The sequence below is a fragment of the Lynx rufus genome, unplaced genomic scaffold (assembly GCF_022079265.1).
Source record: "Lynx rufus isolate CCGP_SWC_20201006 ecotype Redwood Valley unplaced genomic scaffold, mLynRuf1.p SCAF_19, whole genome shotgun sequence".
In the NCBI taxonomy this organism is placed as follows: Eukaryota; Metazoa; Chordata; class Mammalia; order Carnivora; family Felidae; genus Lynx; species Lynx rufus.
The window spans coordinates 7063336-7082204 of record NW_025814833.1 but is presented as its reverse complement, the minus strand read 5'-3'; the positions used below and the strand labels follow the sequence as shown (position 1 = coordinate 7082204).

The window sequence follows — 18869 nt, the reverse complement described above, 5'->3', positions numbered from 1 at the left end:
TTACTGGGACCTTATGAAGATAAAAAGCTTCTGCACAGCAAAGGAAACAACCAACAAAACTAAAAGGCAACCAACGGAATGGGAAAAGATATTTGCAAATGACATATCGGACAAAGGGCTAGTATCTAAAATCTATAAAGAGCTCACCAAACTCCACACCCGAAAAACAAATAACCCAGTGAAGAAATGGGCAGAAAACATGAATAGACACTTCTCTAAAGAAGACATCCAGATGGCCAACAGGCACATGAAAAGATGTTCAGCGTCGCTCCTTATCAGGGAAATACAAATCAAAACCACACTCAGGTATCACCTCACGCCAGTCAGAGTGGCCAAAATGAACAAATCAGGAGACTATAGATGCTGGAGAGGATGTGGAGAAACGGGAACCCTCTTGCACTGTTGGTGGGAATGCAAATTGGTGCAGCCGCTCTGGAAAGCAGTGTGGAGGTTCCTCAGAAAATTAAAAATAGACCTACCCTATGACCCAGCAATAGCACTGCTAGGAATCTACCCAAGGGATACAGGAGTACTGATGCATAGGGGCACTTGTACCCCAATGTTCATAGCAGCACTCTCAACAATAGCCAAATTATGGAAAGAGCCTAAATGTCCATCAACTGATGAATGGATAAAGAAATTGTGGTTTATATACACAATGGAATACTACGTGGCAATGAGAAAAAATGAAATCTGGCCTTTTGTAGCAACGTGGATGGAACTGGAGAGTGTGATGCTAAGTGAAATAAGCCATACAGAGAAAGACAGATACCATATGGTTTCACTCTTATGTGGATCCTGAGAAACTTAACAGGAACCCATGGGGGAGGGGAAGGAAAAAAAAAAAAAAGGACGTTAGAGTGGGAGAGAGCCAAAGCATAAGAGACTGTTAAAAACTGAGAACAAACTGAGGGTTGATGGGGGGTGGGAGGGAGGGGCGGGTGGGTGATGGGTATTGAGGAGGGCACCTTTTGGGATGAGCACTGGGTGTTGTATGGAAACCAATTTGTCAATAAACTTCACATAAAAAAAAATAAAAAAAAAAAATAACTAACTCTAGGAAAAAAAAAAAAAAAAAAAAAAAAAAAGAAACTTCCCAAACTGAAATAAAAGGGAAAAAATGAAGAAAAACGCAACAGAATATCCAGGAACTGAGAAAAAAATCACAGAAGGCTTAACATATGTGTAACGAGAATACCAGAAGGAGAGGAAAGGAATGAACAAAAGAAATATTTGAAGTAATAATGGCTGAGAATTTTCCAAAATTAATGACAGACACTATAGCACAGATCCAGGAAACTCAGAGAACACAAAACAAGAAAAATATGAAAAGATCTACACCTAGGCATATCATATTCAAACTGTAGGAAATCAAAAACAAAGAGAACGTCTTGAAAGAGTCTGGAGGAAAAATACATTACCTGTAGAGAAACAAAGATAATAATTACATTCAATTTCTGTTCAGAAACCATGCAAGGAAGAAAGTGAAATAAATTATTGAAAGAAACCCCCACCAACCTAGAACCTAGAATTCTGTGTCCAACAAAATTATCCTCAAAAGTGAAAGAGAAAGAGATTTTCTCAGGCAAAAATGGGAGGAATTTGTCACCTGCCTAAATGTTAAAAGAAATTCTTCAGAAAGAAGGAAAATGATATAGACCAGAAGCTGGGATCATTTCCATAAAGAGAGGAGGAGCATTAGAGAAGAAATAAACTAAGGTAAAATAAAATCTTTTATTTTTCATATTCTGAATTGTCTAAGAAAAAATTGTTCAAAATAATAATAACAACAATGTATTGAATGATTATAGTTGATGAAAAAGTAAAATGAATAACAACAATCTTATAAAGGATGGGAGAGAAGAAAAGAGTACTTTGCTGTAAGATACACGCACTACCTGAGAAGTAATATAGTGTTTTATGGATTTAGATTAATTGGAAATGTGTATTGAAAACTCAAGCTCTACCACCAAAAATTTTTTCAAAATAAGTATAATTGATATGCTGAGAGAAGGGAGAAAATGGAAGAGTAGAAAATGCTCAATTAAAGCTATCGAAGGCAAAAAAAAAAAAAGTGGAACACACACTCACAGAAAAGAGAAAATCAAGGTCAATGAATAGAAAATAATTACAGATATGGTCAATCTGAATCCAACTGTGTCAACAATCACTTTAAATGTGAATGGTCTATATGCATCAATTAAAAGAGAGTAACAGTAGATAAAAAAAAAAAACAAAACATGTCCCAAATATATGTTTTCTACAGGAAACCCACTTTAAATATAAAGGTACATGTCGATTAAAAGTAGAGATGGTGAAAGCTGTAGCATGCTGACACTAATCAAAGAAAGTGCGAGTAGCTATGTTAATTTAAGACAAAGCAGACATTCAAGGCAAGGATGTATGTTATATGCACCTAACAGGGCATCAAAATATGTGAGGTAAAAACTTTTAGAGCTGCAAGGAGAAACAGACAAATCCACTGTGATAGTTGGACTCCCTATTAATAATTAAAAGTTACAGAAGACAGAAAATAAGGATATAATTAAACTGAACAGCACCATCAATCAACCAGATCTGAGTTCTACACAGTATTTCACCCAACAGTAGAATACACATTTTTCTCAAGCTCATGTGGACCATCCACCAATGTCTGTTAAAAGTAATAGACATTATACAAAGTATCCTCTCAGACCATACTGGAATTAAGCTAGAACTCAATAACAGAATGATAGCTGTAAAATCCCTAAATATCTAGAGATTAAATAATACAGCTTCAAATAGCACATGGGTCAAAGAAATCTCAATAGAAATTTAAAAATATTTTGAATTCTTTGGAAAAAAATAGAACTTAATCAAAATTCACAGCATGCAGCAAAAGCAGTGCTTAGGGGGAATTTATAGCATAGAATTAATATATTAGAAAAAAAGAAAGATCTAATGTCAACAATCTGAGCTTCACCTTAGGAAACTAGGAAAATTGGAGTAAATCAAATTCAAAGTAAGTAGAAGGAAATAAAATAAAAAAAATAAAGCAGAAATCAATGAAAATGAAACCAGGGAAACAACAGAGAAAAATCAATGAAACCAAAACTCCTTCTTTGAAGAGATTCATATAATAAACATCTAGGCAGGTTAATTAAGAAAAAAAAAAGAGATAAGACATAAATCACTAATACCAGAAATAAAAGAAGGGCCATCACCACTATTAATCCATGGTCATCCAAAGGATAATAAAGGATTATAATGAACAACTCTGTGTCCACAAATTTAATAACTTAGAAACTATGAACCAATTCCTTGGAAGATACATTTAACAAAACTCATACAAGAAGAAGTAGCCTGAATAGCTTATATCTATTAAAGAAATTAAATCAATAGTTCATAATCTCCCCACACAGAAAGCACTAGGCCCAGATGATGAACTGGTGAACTTGACCAAACATTTAGGGAAAAAATAATGCCAACACTCTGCAGTGTGTCTTAGAAGATAGAAGCAAAAGGAACACTTTATGTAACTCATTCTATGAGGCCATCATTACCCTAACACCAAACCCAGGAAGAGATGTTACAAGAAAGGAAAACCACAGGTCAGTATCTCTTATGTAAATATTCTTAACAAAATATTAGCGAATTGAGTCTAACAATGTAGGAAAAGTGCACAATTTATGGAACTTATTCCAGGAATGTAAGGCTGTTCCAGCATTCAGAATCAATTAATGTAATCCATCACATCAACAGGCTAAAGAAGATAAGTCCCATGATTATATCAATAGATGCATAAAAAGCATTTGATAAAATCCAATGCTATCCAGCAAACCAGAAATAGAGGAGAATTTCTTCAACTTCATAAAGAACATCTACCAGAAAATCTATAGTTAACGTCACTGCTTTTCCCCTAAGGTCAGGCACAAGGCAATGATGTCTTCTCTCACCACTCCAATTCAACATTGTACTTGAACTCATAGCTAATGCAATAAGATGAAAAATGGAAACAAAGCATATAAAGGGTTGGAAGGAAGAAATAAAACTACCTTTGTCCACAGAAGAAATAAAACTACCTTTGTTCAGAGATGACATAATTATCTATGCAAAAAGTCCTAAAAAGTCAATAAAAAACCCTCCTGGACTTAATTAAAAAGTCCATTGCTTAACTCTCTGCTAGCAATGAACAATTGGAATTTGTAATTAAAGACAATGCCACTTACATTAGCACCAAAAAAACAAAATACTTAGATATAAATCTAGGAAAATGTGCACAAGATCTCTGTGAGGAAAACTACAAAATTCTCAGGGAAGAAATCAAATAAATGGAAAGATATTCCATGTGAATGGATAGGAAGACCCAATATTGTCAAGATACCAGGTCTCCCCAACTTGAACAATAGATTCAATAGAATACCAATCAAAATTCCAGCAATTTATTTTTTGGAAATAAACAAAGTGATTCTAATGTTTTCACGAAGAGACAAAAGACTCAGAATTTTGAGCACAACATTGACGAACAGTAAAGTTGGAGGACTGACATTACCCAACTTGAAGACATGCTGTAGAGCTACATTAATCAAGACAGTGTGGTGTTATTGAAAGAAGAGACAAATCAGTGGAACATAATATAGAGCCCTGAACTAGACCCACACAATACAGTGATCTATGACAAAAGGAATAATGAAATTTTATTGGAAAAAGGATAATCTTTTCACCAATGGTGCCAGAACCACAAGACATCCACATGCAAAAAACAAAACAAAGCAAAACAAAACAAACAAATAAACAAAAAGAATGTAGACCCTGACCTTAAACCTTTCACAAAAATAACTTGAAATGGATCAAAGGTCTGAATACAAAATACAGGGGTGCCTGGGTGGCTCAGTCGGTTGAGCGTCCGACTTCGGCTCAGGTCATGATCTCACGGTTTGTGAGTTCGAGCCCCGCGTTGAGCTCTGTGCTGACAGCTCAGAGCCTGGAGCCTGCTTCGGATTCTGTGTCTCCCTCTCTCTCTGCCCCTCCCTCACTTGTGTGTGCTCTCTGTCTCTCTCTCTCTCTCAAAAATAAAATGTAGAAAAACCCCTTTTTTTAAATACAAAAGTATAAAACTTCTAAAAGTTAACAGGAGAAAATCTAGGTGATCTTGGATTTGGTAGTGAGCTTTTAGATATAACACCAAAAGCAAGCTCCATGAAAGAAAAAAAAATTGATAAATTGGATTTCATTAAAAGTAAAAGATTCTGCTTTGCAAAAGACACTGTTGAGCAAGTGAAAAGACAAGCCACAGACTGAGGGAAAATATTTGCAAAACACTTATCTGATAGAGGGCTTGTGTCCAAAACATGCAAAGAACTCTTAAATCTCACAAAAAGGAAAAAGAAAAGAAGGGAAAAGAAAAGAAAAAAAAAAGAAAATGACCAACCCAATTAAAGGCCAAGGAGCTAAACAAACACCTCACCAAAAAAGATATATGGGTGGCAAATAAGTATATGAAAAAATGCTCCACATCATATGTCATTAGGGAATTGCAAATTAACCAATTAGACACCACCACACACCTATTAGAACGGTTATTACACGAAATAGACACCACCAAATAGTGGTGAGGATGTGGAGCAACAGGAACTCTCTTTCACTGCTGGTGGGAATGCAAAATGGTATAGTCACTTTGAAGACAGTTTGAAAGTTTCCTGCCAAGCTAAACATCACCTTACTATGTGATCCAGCAACCATCCTCCTAGGCATTATCCAAATGAACTGCAAACATCTCCACACAAAACCTGCTCACAAGTGTTTCTAGCACTTTTATTCACAATTTCCAATAATTGGAAGCAACCAAGATGTCCTTCTGTAGGTGGGTTGATAAGTAAGCTGTACATCCTCACAATGGGATATTATTTAGTGACAAAATAAGTGGGCTGTCAAGCAATGAAAAACCATGGAGGAACCTTAAATGCATATTTCTAAGTGAAAGGAGCAAGTTTAAAAAGCCTTCACACCTTATGATTCCGACCGTATGACATCTTGAAAAGACAAAACTAAAAAGACAGTAAAAAGATCAATGATTTTCAGGAGTTGGGGAGACAGAGGAGGGAAGAGATGAACAGGCAGAATTCAGGACCTATTTAGGGCTCTGAAACTATTCTGTGTGATACTATATAAAGGTGGATATATATCATTATACATTTGCCGTAACTCATACAACTATGCAAAACAAAGTGCATCCTTCGGTAAACCATGTGCTTTAGTTAATATATCACTATTGATTCATTAATTGTAATTAATGCATTACAAGTGCATTACAATTTGCATTACAAATGCATTACACTTAACATAAGATGTCAGTAACGGGAAGCTAGGGTGAGGTCAAGAGCGGATACATGGGAACTCTGTGCTTTCTGCTCAGTTTTTTTGTAAACCTAAAGCTGCTCGAAAAAAAGAAGTCTATTGATTAAAAAAAAAATAAAGAAAAAATGAGAGTGACATTGTAGCATTATAGAATAGTAAATGTGGTAATCTTCTGGTAGCAGAATTCTATGTGATTTTTCTTTCTATGTTTCTTTTTATTGTTTTATTTAGGTGTAATTTACATGCAACAAAATTCACCCTTTTTCTAGGGTACCGTTTTGTGTTTTGACAAAAGCATTCTGCCATGATGTCACCATCAGAGTCAAGATAAAAATGGCTCAATCACCCAACAGATTTACTTTGTGTCCCTTTGTAGTTAAAGTTCTTACTCCACCCTGGTCCTTGGTAACTGGATCTGCTTTCTTTCCCTATTGTTTTGCCTTTTCTGGAATGAAGATAACTGGAATCATACCATACATGGACTTTGAGTCTGGCTTTATTAATTTAGCATAATGCTTTTGAGATTCATCTATGTTTGTATGCCTCAGACATTCATTTCTTTTTATTGCTGACTGATAGTCCATTATTTGGATGTTTACAGATTTATCAGTTAAAGGACACGTGAGTTGCTTTCAGGTTTTGTTGACAATGAATAGAGTCATTCTAAACATTTATATACAGGTTTTTGTTTGACTATACATTTTTATTTCACCAAGGAAAGTGCCTAGGAGTGGGATTGTTGGCTTATATATACAGTAAGTGTAGGTTTAACTTTATAAGAAACTGCCAAGTTGTTTTTCCAGGGTGGCTGTACTATTTTGCATTTCCACCAGCAAAGTATGAAGAGTTGCTTTACAGTTGCTTTACATCCTCACTAGCACTTAGTATGGTTAGGTTTTTTTTGAGTTAGGTGAGTAGTGATATGTCATTGTGGTTTCAATTTGCATTTCCCTGCTGATTCATTATGTGTTTGATATCTATATATCTTCTTTGGTAAAGTGTCTGTTCAAATTGTATTCCTATTTTATTTTATTTTATTTTATTTTATTTTATTTTATTTTATTTTATTTTTGAGAGAGAGACAGGGAACACATGGGGGAGGGGCAGAAGGAGACAGAGAGAGAGAGAGGGAGAGAGAAAGAGAGAGAATATTAAACAGGCTTCACACTCAGCTCGGAGCCTGATGTGTGGCTCGATCTCATGACCGTGAGATCATGACCTGAGCCAAAATCAAGAGTTGGACGTTTAACCGACTGAGCCACCCAGATGCTCCTAAATTGTAAAACTCGTTTCCTTATTCTTAAATTTTGAGATTTCTTTATATATAAAGCTTTTACCAGAAATGCGATTTGCAAATAATTTTTCTGAGCCCATGGCTTTTTTTTTTTTATTCTCTTAACACTCTTTCAGAGACACAAGTGCTTAATTTTGATGAGGTAATTTTTTGTAATATTTCTTTTATGGATTATAGTTTTGGTGTCATATCTCAGAAATCTTTGCCTAACTCAATATCACAAAGGTAGCCTTCAGTGTTCTCTTCCAGAGTTCTAAAATATTAAAGTTTACGTTAAAGTCTATCTGTGATCCATCTTGAATTAATTTTTGTATGTGGTCTGAGATATAGATTCATTTTATTTCATGTTTTGTGTATGACTATCCAAACGTTCCAACAGCAGTTGTTGAAAAAAAATACTGTTCCTCCATTGAACAGTCTTTATACCTTTGTTGAAAATCAATTGACTACGTAAGTGTGGGTCTATTTTTTGACTCATCATTCTATTCTGTTGACTTATTTGTCTAATCTTTTGCCAAAACCACATTGCCTTAAAAAGCATAATTTTACATTAAGTCTTGAAATGACATCATATGTGTCCTCCCAAATCTTTCTTTGTCAGTCTACGGCCATACCACCCTGAACGCGCCCGATCTCGTCTGATCTCAGAAGCTAAGCAGGGTCGGGCCTGGTTACTACTTGGATGGGAGACCAAATCTTTCTTTGCCAGAATTGTTTTGGCTATTCTCCTTTAACTTTCCATAAAAATTTTGGAATTAGATTGCCAATTTTTACAAAATATCTTGCTAATATTTGGTATTGGGTTTCACTGAATCTATAAATCACTTTGTGGGGAATTGACATCTTCACAATATTGTGACTTCCAATCCACAAACAAGGTTTTTAGGCCTTCTTTGGTTTCTTTTATGATTGTTTTGTAGGTTCCTGAGTACAGGTCTGGCACATACCCTGTTAGATTTATAGCTCAGTATTTCCATGTTTTGGGGGAGCTGTTGCAAATGATACTTTTTCAAATTTCAGTTTCTTTTCTTTTTGAATTTATTTATTTTTGAGAGAGAGAGAGAGAGCATGAGCAGGGAAGGGGCAGAGAGAGGGAGAGAGAGAGTCCCAAGCAGGCTCTGCACTATTAGCATAGTGCCCAATGCGGGGCTGAGTCTCAGGAACCATAAGATCATGACCTGAGCCGAAATCAAGGGTCAGATGCCTATCCGACTGAACCACCCAGGCGCCCCTCAAATTTCAATTTCTAATTATTTATTTTAGAATACATTAGCATAATCAGCTTTTGGATATTGACCTTGTATTCTGTAATCTTGTTAAATTTTCTTACTGTTTCTAGTAACTGTAAATAGATTCTTCGGGATTTTTCTTTGTAGAGAGCTGTATCTATGAATAGAACAGTTTTATGTTTTATTCTCCAATATGCATACCTTTTCCTTCTTTTTCTTTCCTGATTTCACTGGCATGGATCTCCACAGAGTGCTGGAGCGGGCATCTTTGAGTAACTCCCAATCTCAGGGAGAAAGTGTTCTTTTTCCATAAAGTATGCTGTTAGCTGTAAATTTTTTTAAGGTGCCCTTATTAGGTTGAGGAAGACCCCCCTTCTACTTTGCTGAGAGTTTCTGTCACGAATGAATATAGAATTTTGTTAAATGCTTTTTTTGCATCTATCGTGATAATTACATGATTTTTCTTCTCCCATTTGCTGATATGGTGAATTAGGTTGACTGAATTGGGAATGTTGTGAATCTTGAATTAGCCTTTAACTTTCAGGATAAATCCCACCTGCTCACAAAATATTATCCTTTTTATTTATCCTTAGGTTTAATTTACTAAAATTTTAGTGAGAATGTTTGTGTCTGTGTTCAGGAGGGACGTTGGTCTGTAGACTTATTTTTGTTCTCATAACACCTTTATCTGGTTCTGATGTCAGTGTCATTCTCATATCAACGATGTAGTTGGGAAGCAATCCCTCCTCTTCATTTTTCTGAAATGTTTGGTAGAATGTTTGATAGAACTCACTAATGAGGTCATCTGGCCTTGAAGTTCTCTTTGTGACAACGTTTTGAACTACAGATTCAAGTTCTTTAAAAGATATATGAATATTCAGGTTCTCTAGCTCTTCTACTTTGAGCTTTGGTAATTTGTGTTTTTCCAAGAATTCATTCATTTCATCTAGTTTGCTAAATTAAGTGGCATAAAGTTAGTCATAATATTCTTTTTTTTATCCTTTTAAAGAAATCCTCTCTGTTGTCCCTAATACTGGAAATTGGCATCCTCTCTATGTTTATCATTGCTGGTTTTGTGAGTTTATCAATTTTATTGATTTTATTTTAAAAAACACATGGAATCTCACTGATTTTTTTTCTGTTGATTTTCTGTCTTCAAGTTCACTGATTTCTGTTCTTTATTATTCCTTTCTTCTGTATGCTTTTGGTTTATTTTGCTCACTTTTTCTAGTTTTTTTTTTTTTTTGAGAGAGAGAGAGAGAGAGAGAGAGAAAGAGAGAGACAGCAAGCGGGAGAGGGTCAGAGGGAGAGGAGGAGAGAGAGAATCTTCAGTAGGCTCCACATCCAGCACGGAGCCCAACATGAGGCTTGATCTCAGGACTGTGAGATCATGACCTTTGCTGAAATGGAGAGTCAGCCGCTTAACTGAGCCACCGAAGCACCCCAACTTTTTCTAGTTTCTTAAGGTATTGGTTTGAGAGTTTTCTCCTTTTCTAATATAAGTGTTCTAGTGATCTAGGCCTTTGAGTACTTCTTTAGCCAAATCTCACTGATTGTGACATGCCGTGTTTTTTTTTTTTTTTTCAACGTTTTTTATTTATTTTTGGGACAGAGCGAGACAGAGCATGAACGGGGGAGGGGCAGAGAGAGAGGGAGACACAGAATCAGAAACAGGCTCCAGGCCCTGGGCCATCAGCCCAGAGCCCGACGCGGGGCTCGAACCCACGGACCGTGAGATCGTGACCTTGACATGCCGTGTTTTTATTTTCATTTGGTGCAAACTATTTTGAAACTTTCCATTTGATTTTTTTCTTCAACCACAGGCTATTTCTGAGTTACCAGTATATTAAAAGTGGTTGTCTTCTTGCTGGAATTGCGTGTAATGTTTTTCACGTATATACATTTATGTTTTTACTTTGTTCTTTCTGGAACTTTGTGCAAGTTTTCCAGGTTTCTACATTAAGTATGCATTGCTTTTCTAAGACGAAAACAATTAATATAAAATGACACTCTACGTTTTGTAGTACTTCTTCATTTACAGAGTTTCATTTACTCCTCCAACCTCCGCTTGAGAAGCAGATAATCTGTGTCCCACAGGTGTGGAAAACAGATTGGCAGGTTTTTTAATTCTAATTTTTTATTTTTTTTTAAGACTGATAGTTTCAGTGACTTGCTCAATGCCACACAGGTAGAGCTGGTTTAGAATTCAAACCCAGATTTTCTGACTCTCCCAGCTCATTCTTCCGAAGAAGTTGGAAACAAAGATTTGAAAAGTAAATTGGAATTTATTTTTGGGCGGTTGGAAAAAAAATCATTGAGGGTCTTGAGTGAGTGGCTTGAGACAATGATCTTAGTGTAGCTTTTTTTTTTTTAATATTTATTCACTTTTGAGAGAGAGCGTGAGTGGGGGATAGACAGAGAGGGGGACTCGAGGACTCCAAGCGGGCTCTGTGCTGACAGCAGTGAGCCCCATGTGGGGCTCGAACTCATGAGTTGTGAGATCGTGACCTGAGCTGAAGTCCGACATTCAACTTAGTGAACCATCCAGGCGCCCCTTTCAGTGTAGTATTAATCTGAATCTCTGATTTCTAGTGAGGTTGAACATCTTTTCCTGTTTATTGCCTGTTCCCATTTCTTCTTCCCCCAAATTGTTATTCATGTCTCAAGTAAATAGATCATCTTTCTACTGGATTGGTTGGTCCTTTACTTATTAATTTAAATGATCAAAAGTTCCCGATACTCATAGTTTATTTGTTGGAAAGATCTTCTCCCAGTTTCTTGCTCATCTGCCTTTTCTTTATTCAATTTGCTCATCAGCGAAATGTGTACTGGAGAGTGAGGGAAACTAATATGTTTGCTACAAGAAGAGTCTTGGTTTGTTTTGACCTTGTGTGTTGGGAAGCAGGAGATAAACGAGGATGGGATTCGGTGAATCACATGTTTGGAGATTCATTTACCAGTCAGTTGTTAACTGATTACATTTATTGGCCCCAGCGTAGTAGGCCATGTGATAGAGAGCAAAGAATAAATGTTGCCTGCTTTTTTGAAAAAAAATTTTAATGTTTATTTTTGAGAAGGAGAGAGAGAGCATGAACAAGTGAGGGGCAGAGAGAGAGGGAGACACAGAAATCCGAAGCAGGCTTCAAGCTCTGAGCTGTCAGCACAGAGTCCAACGCTGGACTCCAACTCAGGAGCCACAAGATCGTGACCCAAGCTGAAGTCGGATGCTTAACTGACTGAGCCACCCAGGCGCCCCAAATGTTGCCTGCTTTTGAGGAGCTTTTACTTTGATGGAGAAATAAGACCTGTAAAGTAATACAAGAAACTGTGGCACAAGACAGGCTGTGGCTATGAAAGTTTCTTTTCATCAAAGGGGAAGGGGACATTACTTTGGAGCAAATGGGGAGTTGTTTACATAAGAAACAGTCTTTGAGTTGAATGAGAGCAAAGACTACGGATATTCTTGCTCACCATTTTATCCCCAGCAGTTAGCAGAATGCCTGACAATAAGTGTCCAGGGCGCCTGGGTGGCTCAGTCGGTTAAGCGTCCGACTTTGGCTCAGGTCATGATCTCGCGGTCTGTGAGTTCAAGCCCCACATCAGGTTCTTTGCTGTCAGCAAAGAGTCTGCTTCGGCTTCTCTGTCTGTCCCCCTCTCTCTCTGCCCCTCCCCCGATTGTGTTCTCTCTCTCTCTCAAAATAAATAAATTAATTAATTAAAAAAAGAGTAAGTGTAAAATACTTGGTTAATAATTGAATGATATTAGCATGCATGGGCAAAAGCCATTTATAGGAACTTAACACAGTGCTTTTCATTCATTACTCCTACACCACCACCGGGCAGCTCTGAGAAAGAGAGATCAGCATTTCAGACCTTAGCTTGCACTTCCAAAGCAAGGAGCACAACTTCTTCCAAAAGGACACCCAACATGCTCCCTTATCTTACCATTGGAACAGAGCGGTAATCAGGATCTTGGCTTCACTGAGGCAAACCTGGGTTTGACTCTCATGTCAATTACTTGCTGGTTAGAGGACCCTTGATTTCCCTCATCTATGAAATGAGATTAATGGTAGTGCCTACCTTGTTCGATCATCGTAGGATCAAATAAGCAAAGCATGTAGAACACGGAGCTCCTAGAAGGGCTTCTAGAAATATCCCCTATGCCTCTTCTCTTGAAGTACCCTAAAACAGATGGAAAGTGTGATTGCCTTTGGATATTATGACTTTGTCTGTGGTTTCTAACTGCCCTATTCTCCATCTCCTTCCTCACAGATTCAGAGACATATTGTGTGTTTCAAGACAAGAAGTACAGAGTGGGTGAGAGATGGCATCCTTACCTGGAACCTTATGGGTTGGTTTACTGTGTGAACTGCATCTGCTCAGAGGTACAATCCTTCCCAGCATATGATTACCCAGTTTGCTCCTGAGACATACTTCCTTTGCCTGAATGGCCGGGAAGCATGGGCGGTAAAAGCCTAAGAAAAGTTAGGAAGCAGCTTCTATGGAAAAACAAACATCTGACTTTTTCATCTTGTTGCCTTTTGGCTTGTTGCCTTTGGGATCCCTGAGTATTTGCTTGGGACACATATTTATAGTCTCTTAGCCAAATGATATGGGACATGGTGGGAGAAGGTAGAAGAGTTTGATTCCCGGGAATGGGGAAGCAAAGCTCAATTAGAATACCTGGATTGTAAGACAAAACCGTTTTCCAAAATCATGTTCAAGGCTGGCCTTTAGAGAAAAGATGAGGACAGGTTATACACTGGTTCCTTGGGAGAGTGTATTTTTTGTTGTCTCCACCAGAAACTATAATTAGGATCGAGGCTGTGAAACCTTGGCCTGTACCTGCTGATGATTGGAGTTCTCTTGGCGTGGCCTTGGCTCCTGACCAATCATTCGGAGAGGTGTTTGGATACGTTAAATGCCATCTTTGCAATAGACAAAACAGGCAGTATGTTCTTCTTTCCGTGGCCTTGACCCAGGGCCACAGGTGTGGTCCATCTTTCTGGATAAGCTTCTACCATCACATAGTAGGCCAGGGTTTCTCAATCTCTACACTATTGACATTCCGGTACAGATATTTCCTTGTTGTAGGGCCCGTCCCGGACTGTGTAGCATGTTTAGCAGTGTCCCTGGCCTCTACCCACTAGACACCAATAGCACCAATCCCAGTTATGACAACCAAAAATGTCTCAAGATATGGCCAGAGTTGCTTGGGGAGCAAAATGACCCCTGGTGGGGACCACTGCACTAGGCCAATTGGGAAAGGAAGCCTTGTACCAGGCCTTGAGAATAGAGAACTCTGAGCAGATGGAAAGAATTTTCAAGACCAGCCTCTCACGTGAGACCTTGTGGAAGGACTGTATCTCCTCCTTAGTGCCCAGGTAGAACAGAAGCAGTCACTTGCAAGCCAGATTCTTTTGCCATTTAAACAGAAATTTGGGCTTCTAGAATCTTAAGGATGTGAAAATCTAAACTTGGGGCAGTAGGAGGTAATGTTAAGAGGCTACCGGGCTCCGGGGTCAAGACAGACCATGTTTCCAATCCAGGCTCTGCCACCTGTGAGCCGTGTTATGTTGGACAAGTTACGTAACCTCTCTGCGATCCCTTCAGCTTCTTTTTCTTTAAAATGGGATCATGATACTATGTATTTCGTATGGGTGTGATAAGGATTAAATTCACTAATACATTTCAGTTACAACAGTGCTTGGTCACAGCATTCAAGAGACATCAGCTGCTGTCATCATCATCGTCATCATCACTATCACTATGACTGTTATTTTTGTTAATCTATTAACTCTAGAATAGAATTCGGTTCAGTGCATTAAGGAGGCATCAGCATAGGCCTCAGCCAGAAGGAGTGGTTTCTGATGTGCTTTGGTGATTTCAGTTCAAGATGATACCACCTGGCTCTGAGGAGTGTGGCACAAAAGGAGGCTCTGTGGTGTTTCCAAATGCAACACTCCAAAAATTTGTTCTAGAAAGTCCATGAGAAAAGAAAAAGGTTTCTGGTAAGGTCATTTGGATTTGGATCAAAGAAGCCTGCCTCTTTAAATGGCCAGGGCAGGTATCAAATAGGGCATCTGGGGACTGATTAACTGCCTGGTATGACAAGATTGTGTCAGATTCTTGACCCAACACATTGGAAATGGACAGATAACCCTTGGGGGCTGAGCTTTGCTGTCTGCAGGGCAGGGAAAATGTTAATATGATCCCAAAGCCAACAGCTCAAGGGCTGGCATCTTCTCTTTCCACATCCTCTTTGTCACCCTCTTCCCCAAAAGAGCGTGATAGATGCAAGTAACCCTTGCTTGGAATGAATTATGGATGGAAATATGCTAATGCCCAATTGATTTCCAAAGGCCTCCCATGATCTAGCGATGGCTGAGAGCTGTCAGAGCTAGGGATCTTGTCATTGTAAATTGGGCAGGGACCCAGTCACCGCCCTCCCCCTCCCCCCTGCCCCCCGCCACCAGGCACACTAGGTAATCCGCTCAATTCCAAAGCCTAGCTCGTTCTCCGAAAACTTACGACTGAAACAGGAAAGGCGGAGAGGAGGCATTCAGCCTGCTGGACCCAGGCAGAGTTACGTGGAATCCAGGACCCATGTGTCAGGGATGTCTCCATGCCCAGGGGTGGGTAGCAGCTAAGGGGGACCCATCACTGGTTATCCCTTCCCTCCGGTGGTATTGAGCAGGTGATCGTGTAATTAGACTAGGCTCTTGTGGATGTGCAGCTGGAGCCAGAAAGGCTAGAAACACCACAAAGCCAGGCCAGGAGGAGCTTTTGTCCGCAGTTGGCGGGAGGCTTTGAAAACGAGAGCAGTGGTGACCCCAGCTTCAGAAAGATATGCCAGCCAGCTATCCACCAACCCAGCAGACGTGCTAGTGATGAGAAAAGGGAAGAAAATGCTGATTTCATTCAGCTCCTTGGGAATGCGTCATTCGCTGTCTGGGTGAGTCTCTGCGTGCCTGTTTCCCAGACTGGCATGACCACAGGTGACCTTTGAAAGACATTCATTTTTTTTTTCTCGTGGTTGCCTCCTCTCTTTCAGAATGGGAATGTGCTTTGCAGCCGAGTCAGATGTCCAAGCCTTCACTGCGTCTCCCCCGTGCATATTCCACATCTGTGCTGCCCGCGCTGCCCAGGTAAAACCAGATTGCCTCTCTCTTTCCCCGCTGTGGTTCTCCTTCCTCCCTCTTCCACCCAACCCACTCCATCTGCCTAATTCCCCAGAAGGGAAACTTCCAGACAGAAATAACAATAGGACGCTTTTAGGCAGGCCATGCTGGCCCCTAAATGCTGTTTATAGCCCAAGCGGGGCCTATTCTAAGCTCTAATAAGTTATTGGGTACCCAGTAACAGATTTTCATTGGGCTTTTAATCATTTGAAGGTGGATGTCAGTTGGGGGAAGGGAATTGTGGCCCAGAGAGTTCGTGCCATAAACAGCCTCTTCCTGCCATGGGCAGCAGGCACCAGGGGAATTGTAGCATGGCGGCACGTGTCTCAAGCAATTAGTGCTGGGATTGCATAAATCAAAGGAGCTGAACCAGTGAGGTTTATGACAGTATAAAGCTGCCTGCCTGCTGAATAGTCACCTCCTCCAGACTGCACAGTTATTATGTACACATTGTTAAGAGCAAATCTAAGGGGGAGGCGGGCAGAGACTTTCACAAGGCCGTTAGAACCGTCTACTTTGATGGTTTGCGGCTAGGGTGTTTGTCTGAGGCAGCGGCTCCCTCAATGACACTTTGTTCACGTCTGACTGGGGCCTGGCTCCCACACCAGAGGCATGCAGGCGTGGAATGATTAAGAGAATGCTGTGGGCCGGACAGCAGGCCTAGGAAAAGCTAAGTGATGGCCTTGGGATCTGGGCAGTAGAAGCCTTGTGGTCCTGTAAATTGATCTTTTTTTCCTCTAGGATGGAGGTTCTCGAGGTGGAGTCCGTGGGTGGGCTTTATGGGGTCAGTGAACCCTCTAAAACGGTTTCATTTTTGGTGTAACTATGTCTACATGTAAACTCCTTTAGAGACCATCCATAATCTTACTGGTATTTGTAAAGGGGGTGTACGTGACCCTATGAACACGAAGGACCACTCGTCTAGGGCGTAGGTGGTGCTTTTTTTAAGTAGTAAAGAATCTCCAGAACTTAAAAGAGAGGAACCCAAAGTGTCAGGGCAGCAATGGTAGGAATGGGGCTAGGGATAAGGTTCAATGAAAATGCAGTTAACATTTCAGTTATAGGGATGGGGGTGTTTAATGGAGAAGAAGCCCCCAAACTCTCTCGGTCACCCCCTTTGTGAACTACACTTTCCTGGATCAGAAAATACACGCTGATGAACACAGGGACTTCTTTCCCCCGTGGCAAAAGATCATGCCATGTCATACACTTATCATTCTGAGTATTGATGATGACAGTATGTGCTTCAAGATGTAAGAGACTGACCTGGCGGAAGATCTACCTGCAAGTTGGTTTTTGTAATAAATCCCTAAATGAGGCTTACAGGTTTGATATTTCTTTCTTTGCTGCTTCTACTGAAACTGGATTATGAAGGAGAGGTTTGGTAGGTGGGAGAAAAATTTCCCATTAAAAAGGCCAACCTGGAGATTTTTTTCCACTTTGTTTTCCACCGGAAGCCTCCAAAAGTGGTCTCATGCCATAGGAATGTATCGAAGCTATGTAGACATTGTTCTTCCCTGGGAGGGAGGTTGAGGCATGACCCAGATACAAAACACAGGGCCGAAGACGGTAGAGTGCACTATGGCTATCACCTACCCCAGCTGCAGAATAGGAAGCAAGTATTGAGAAAAAGCAAAGTATAAGCCAGCAGTTCCTTTGGGAGAAAAGACAAGTTTTAAAGGAATCGAGGCCATCGATACCAGAAAAGAGAAATTTGTCTTTAAGGCTTATTTAACAGTTCTTTCTGTGGGAGATAGTACGAAGGTTCCCCAATCCTTATATGCAAAAATGTCTTTATTTTGCCCTCATCCTTGAATGATAATTTGGCTGGCTAAAAAATTTCCCTCAACACTTTGAAGATACTAATAAATGGTCTGTTGACTTCCTTCCTTTGGGGATAACAAGTATGGTGTTGGATTGTAGTTCTTTTCTAGGCAACCTGTTTTCTCCTTCTTCCAGCTTTTAAGATTTCCTCTTTTTCTTTGAGGCACATGACGAACGGTGTAGATGTGGGATTTATTTTTCTTTAGCCTGCTCAGTCCATCATTTTTTCAGCCAAAAGACACAAGTTTCTCTTCAATTTTTACTCATGGTTTTTCTGAACATTACATCTTACCCTTCTTTTTTCTTCGTTCTCAAAGTTGCCTTTGACATATGTTTTTGCAGCTCATTTAATGTATCCTCTATCTCTTCATGCTTCTTTTATTTTTTCTGTCTTGGCATACTCCCCGTAATGATATATTACTTCGGTTCTGTCCTCCAATTCGTGAATTCTTTCTCAGGCCTTTTCATGCCTACTATTCAGGCCATCTGTTGGGTTCTGTTTGTTCTTTTATTTTCAATAACTGTATTTCCCCCTAAGTTTTTGAACTACATTTTAAAATATCTACATATTGCTGTTTTATAAACCCTTGTTATTATTTCTTGGGACCTTATTCTTTATTTCTTTAATGCGTTTAAATGTTTATTTAGGGTCCATTTTAGATAGGTTAAATGTTTGTATTTTTTCCTGGTGAGAATTCTCAGTTGTACTGGGTTTCTTGACGGCTTTTCTTAGATCTGAATTTCCCCTTGTTTTCTAAAATGTTTGTTTGCTTGTTTGTTTGGATAAGGCCTTCCTTCCTGATGGAAAGATTGTTCCAGGCCACACAGTTCACTTAGCTCTGAACCAGGTGTTTACATTAGTGTTTACACTAGTGTTTACATTAGTGTTTCAGCTTGGGCTCCCTTATGCCTGGATGGTCTATTTCGACCTCTGTTTTCTTGTGCAGTGCTAGTCCCTGATAATGATCTTGTACTGTGACCTCAGCTACAGCTGCCTACCTTGGG

The 18869-nt window shown here is 39.4% G+C and overlaps 1 protein-coding gene across 1 annotated transcript in view; it reads left to right on the top strand.

Annotated features, from left to right (window-relative positions):
• CHRDL1 (chordin like 1) overlaps window positions 1-18869 on the top strand; it is a 118601-nt gene that overhangs the window by 20705 nt on the left and 79027 nt on the right. Inside the window, exons 2-3 of the mRNA XM_047081760.1 lie at window positions 13132-13244; window positions 15914-16007. Coding sequence (XP_046937716.1) covers window positions 13132-13244; window positions 15914-16007 — 207 coding nt within the window. The remainder of the gene's footprint in view (window positions 1-13131; window positions 13245-15913; window positions 16008-18869) is intronic.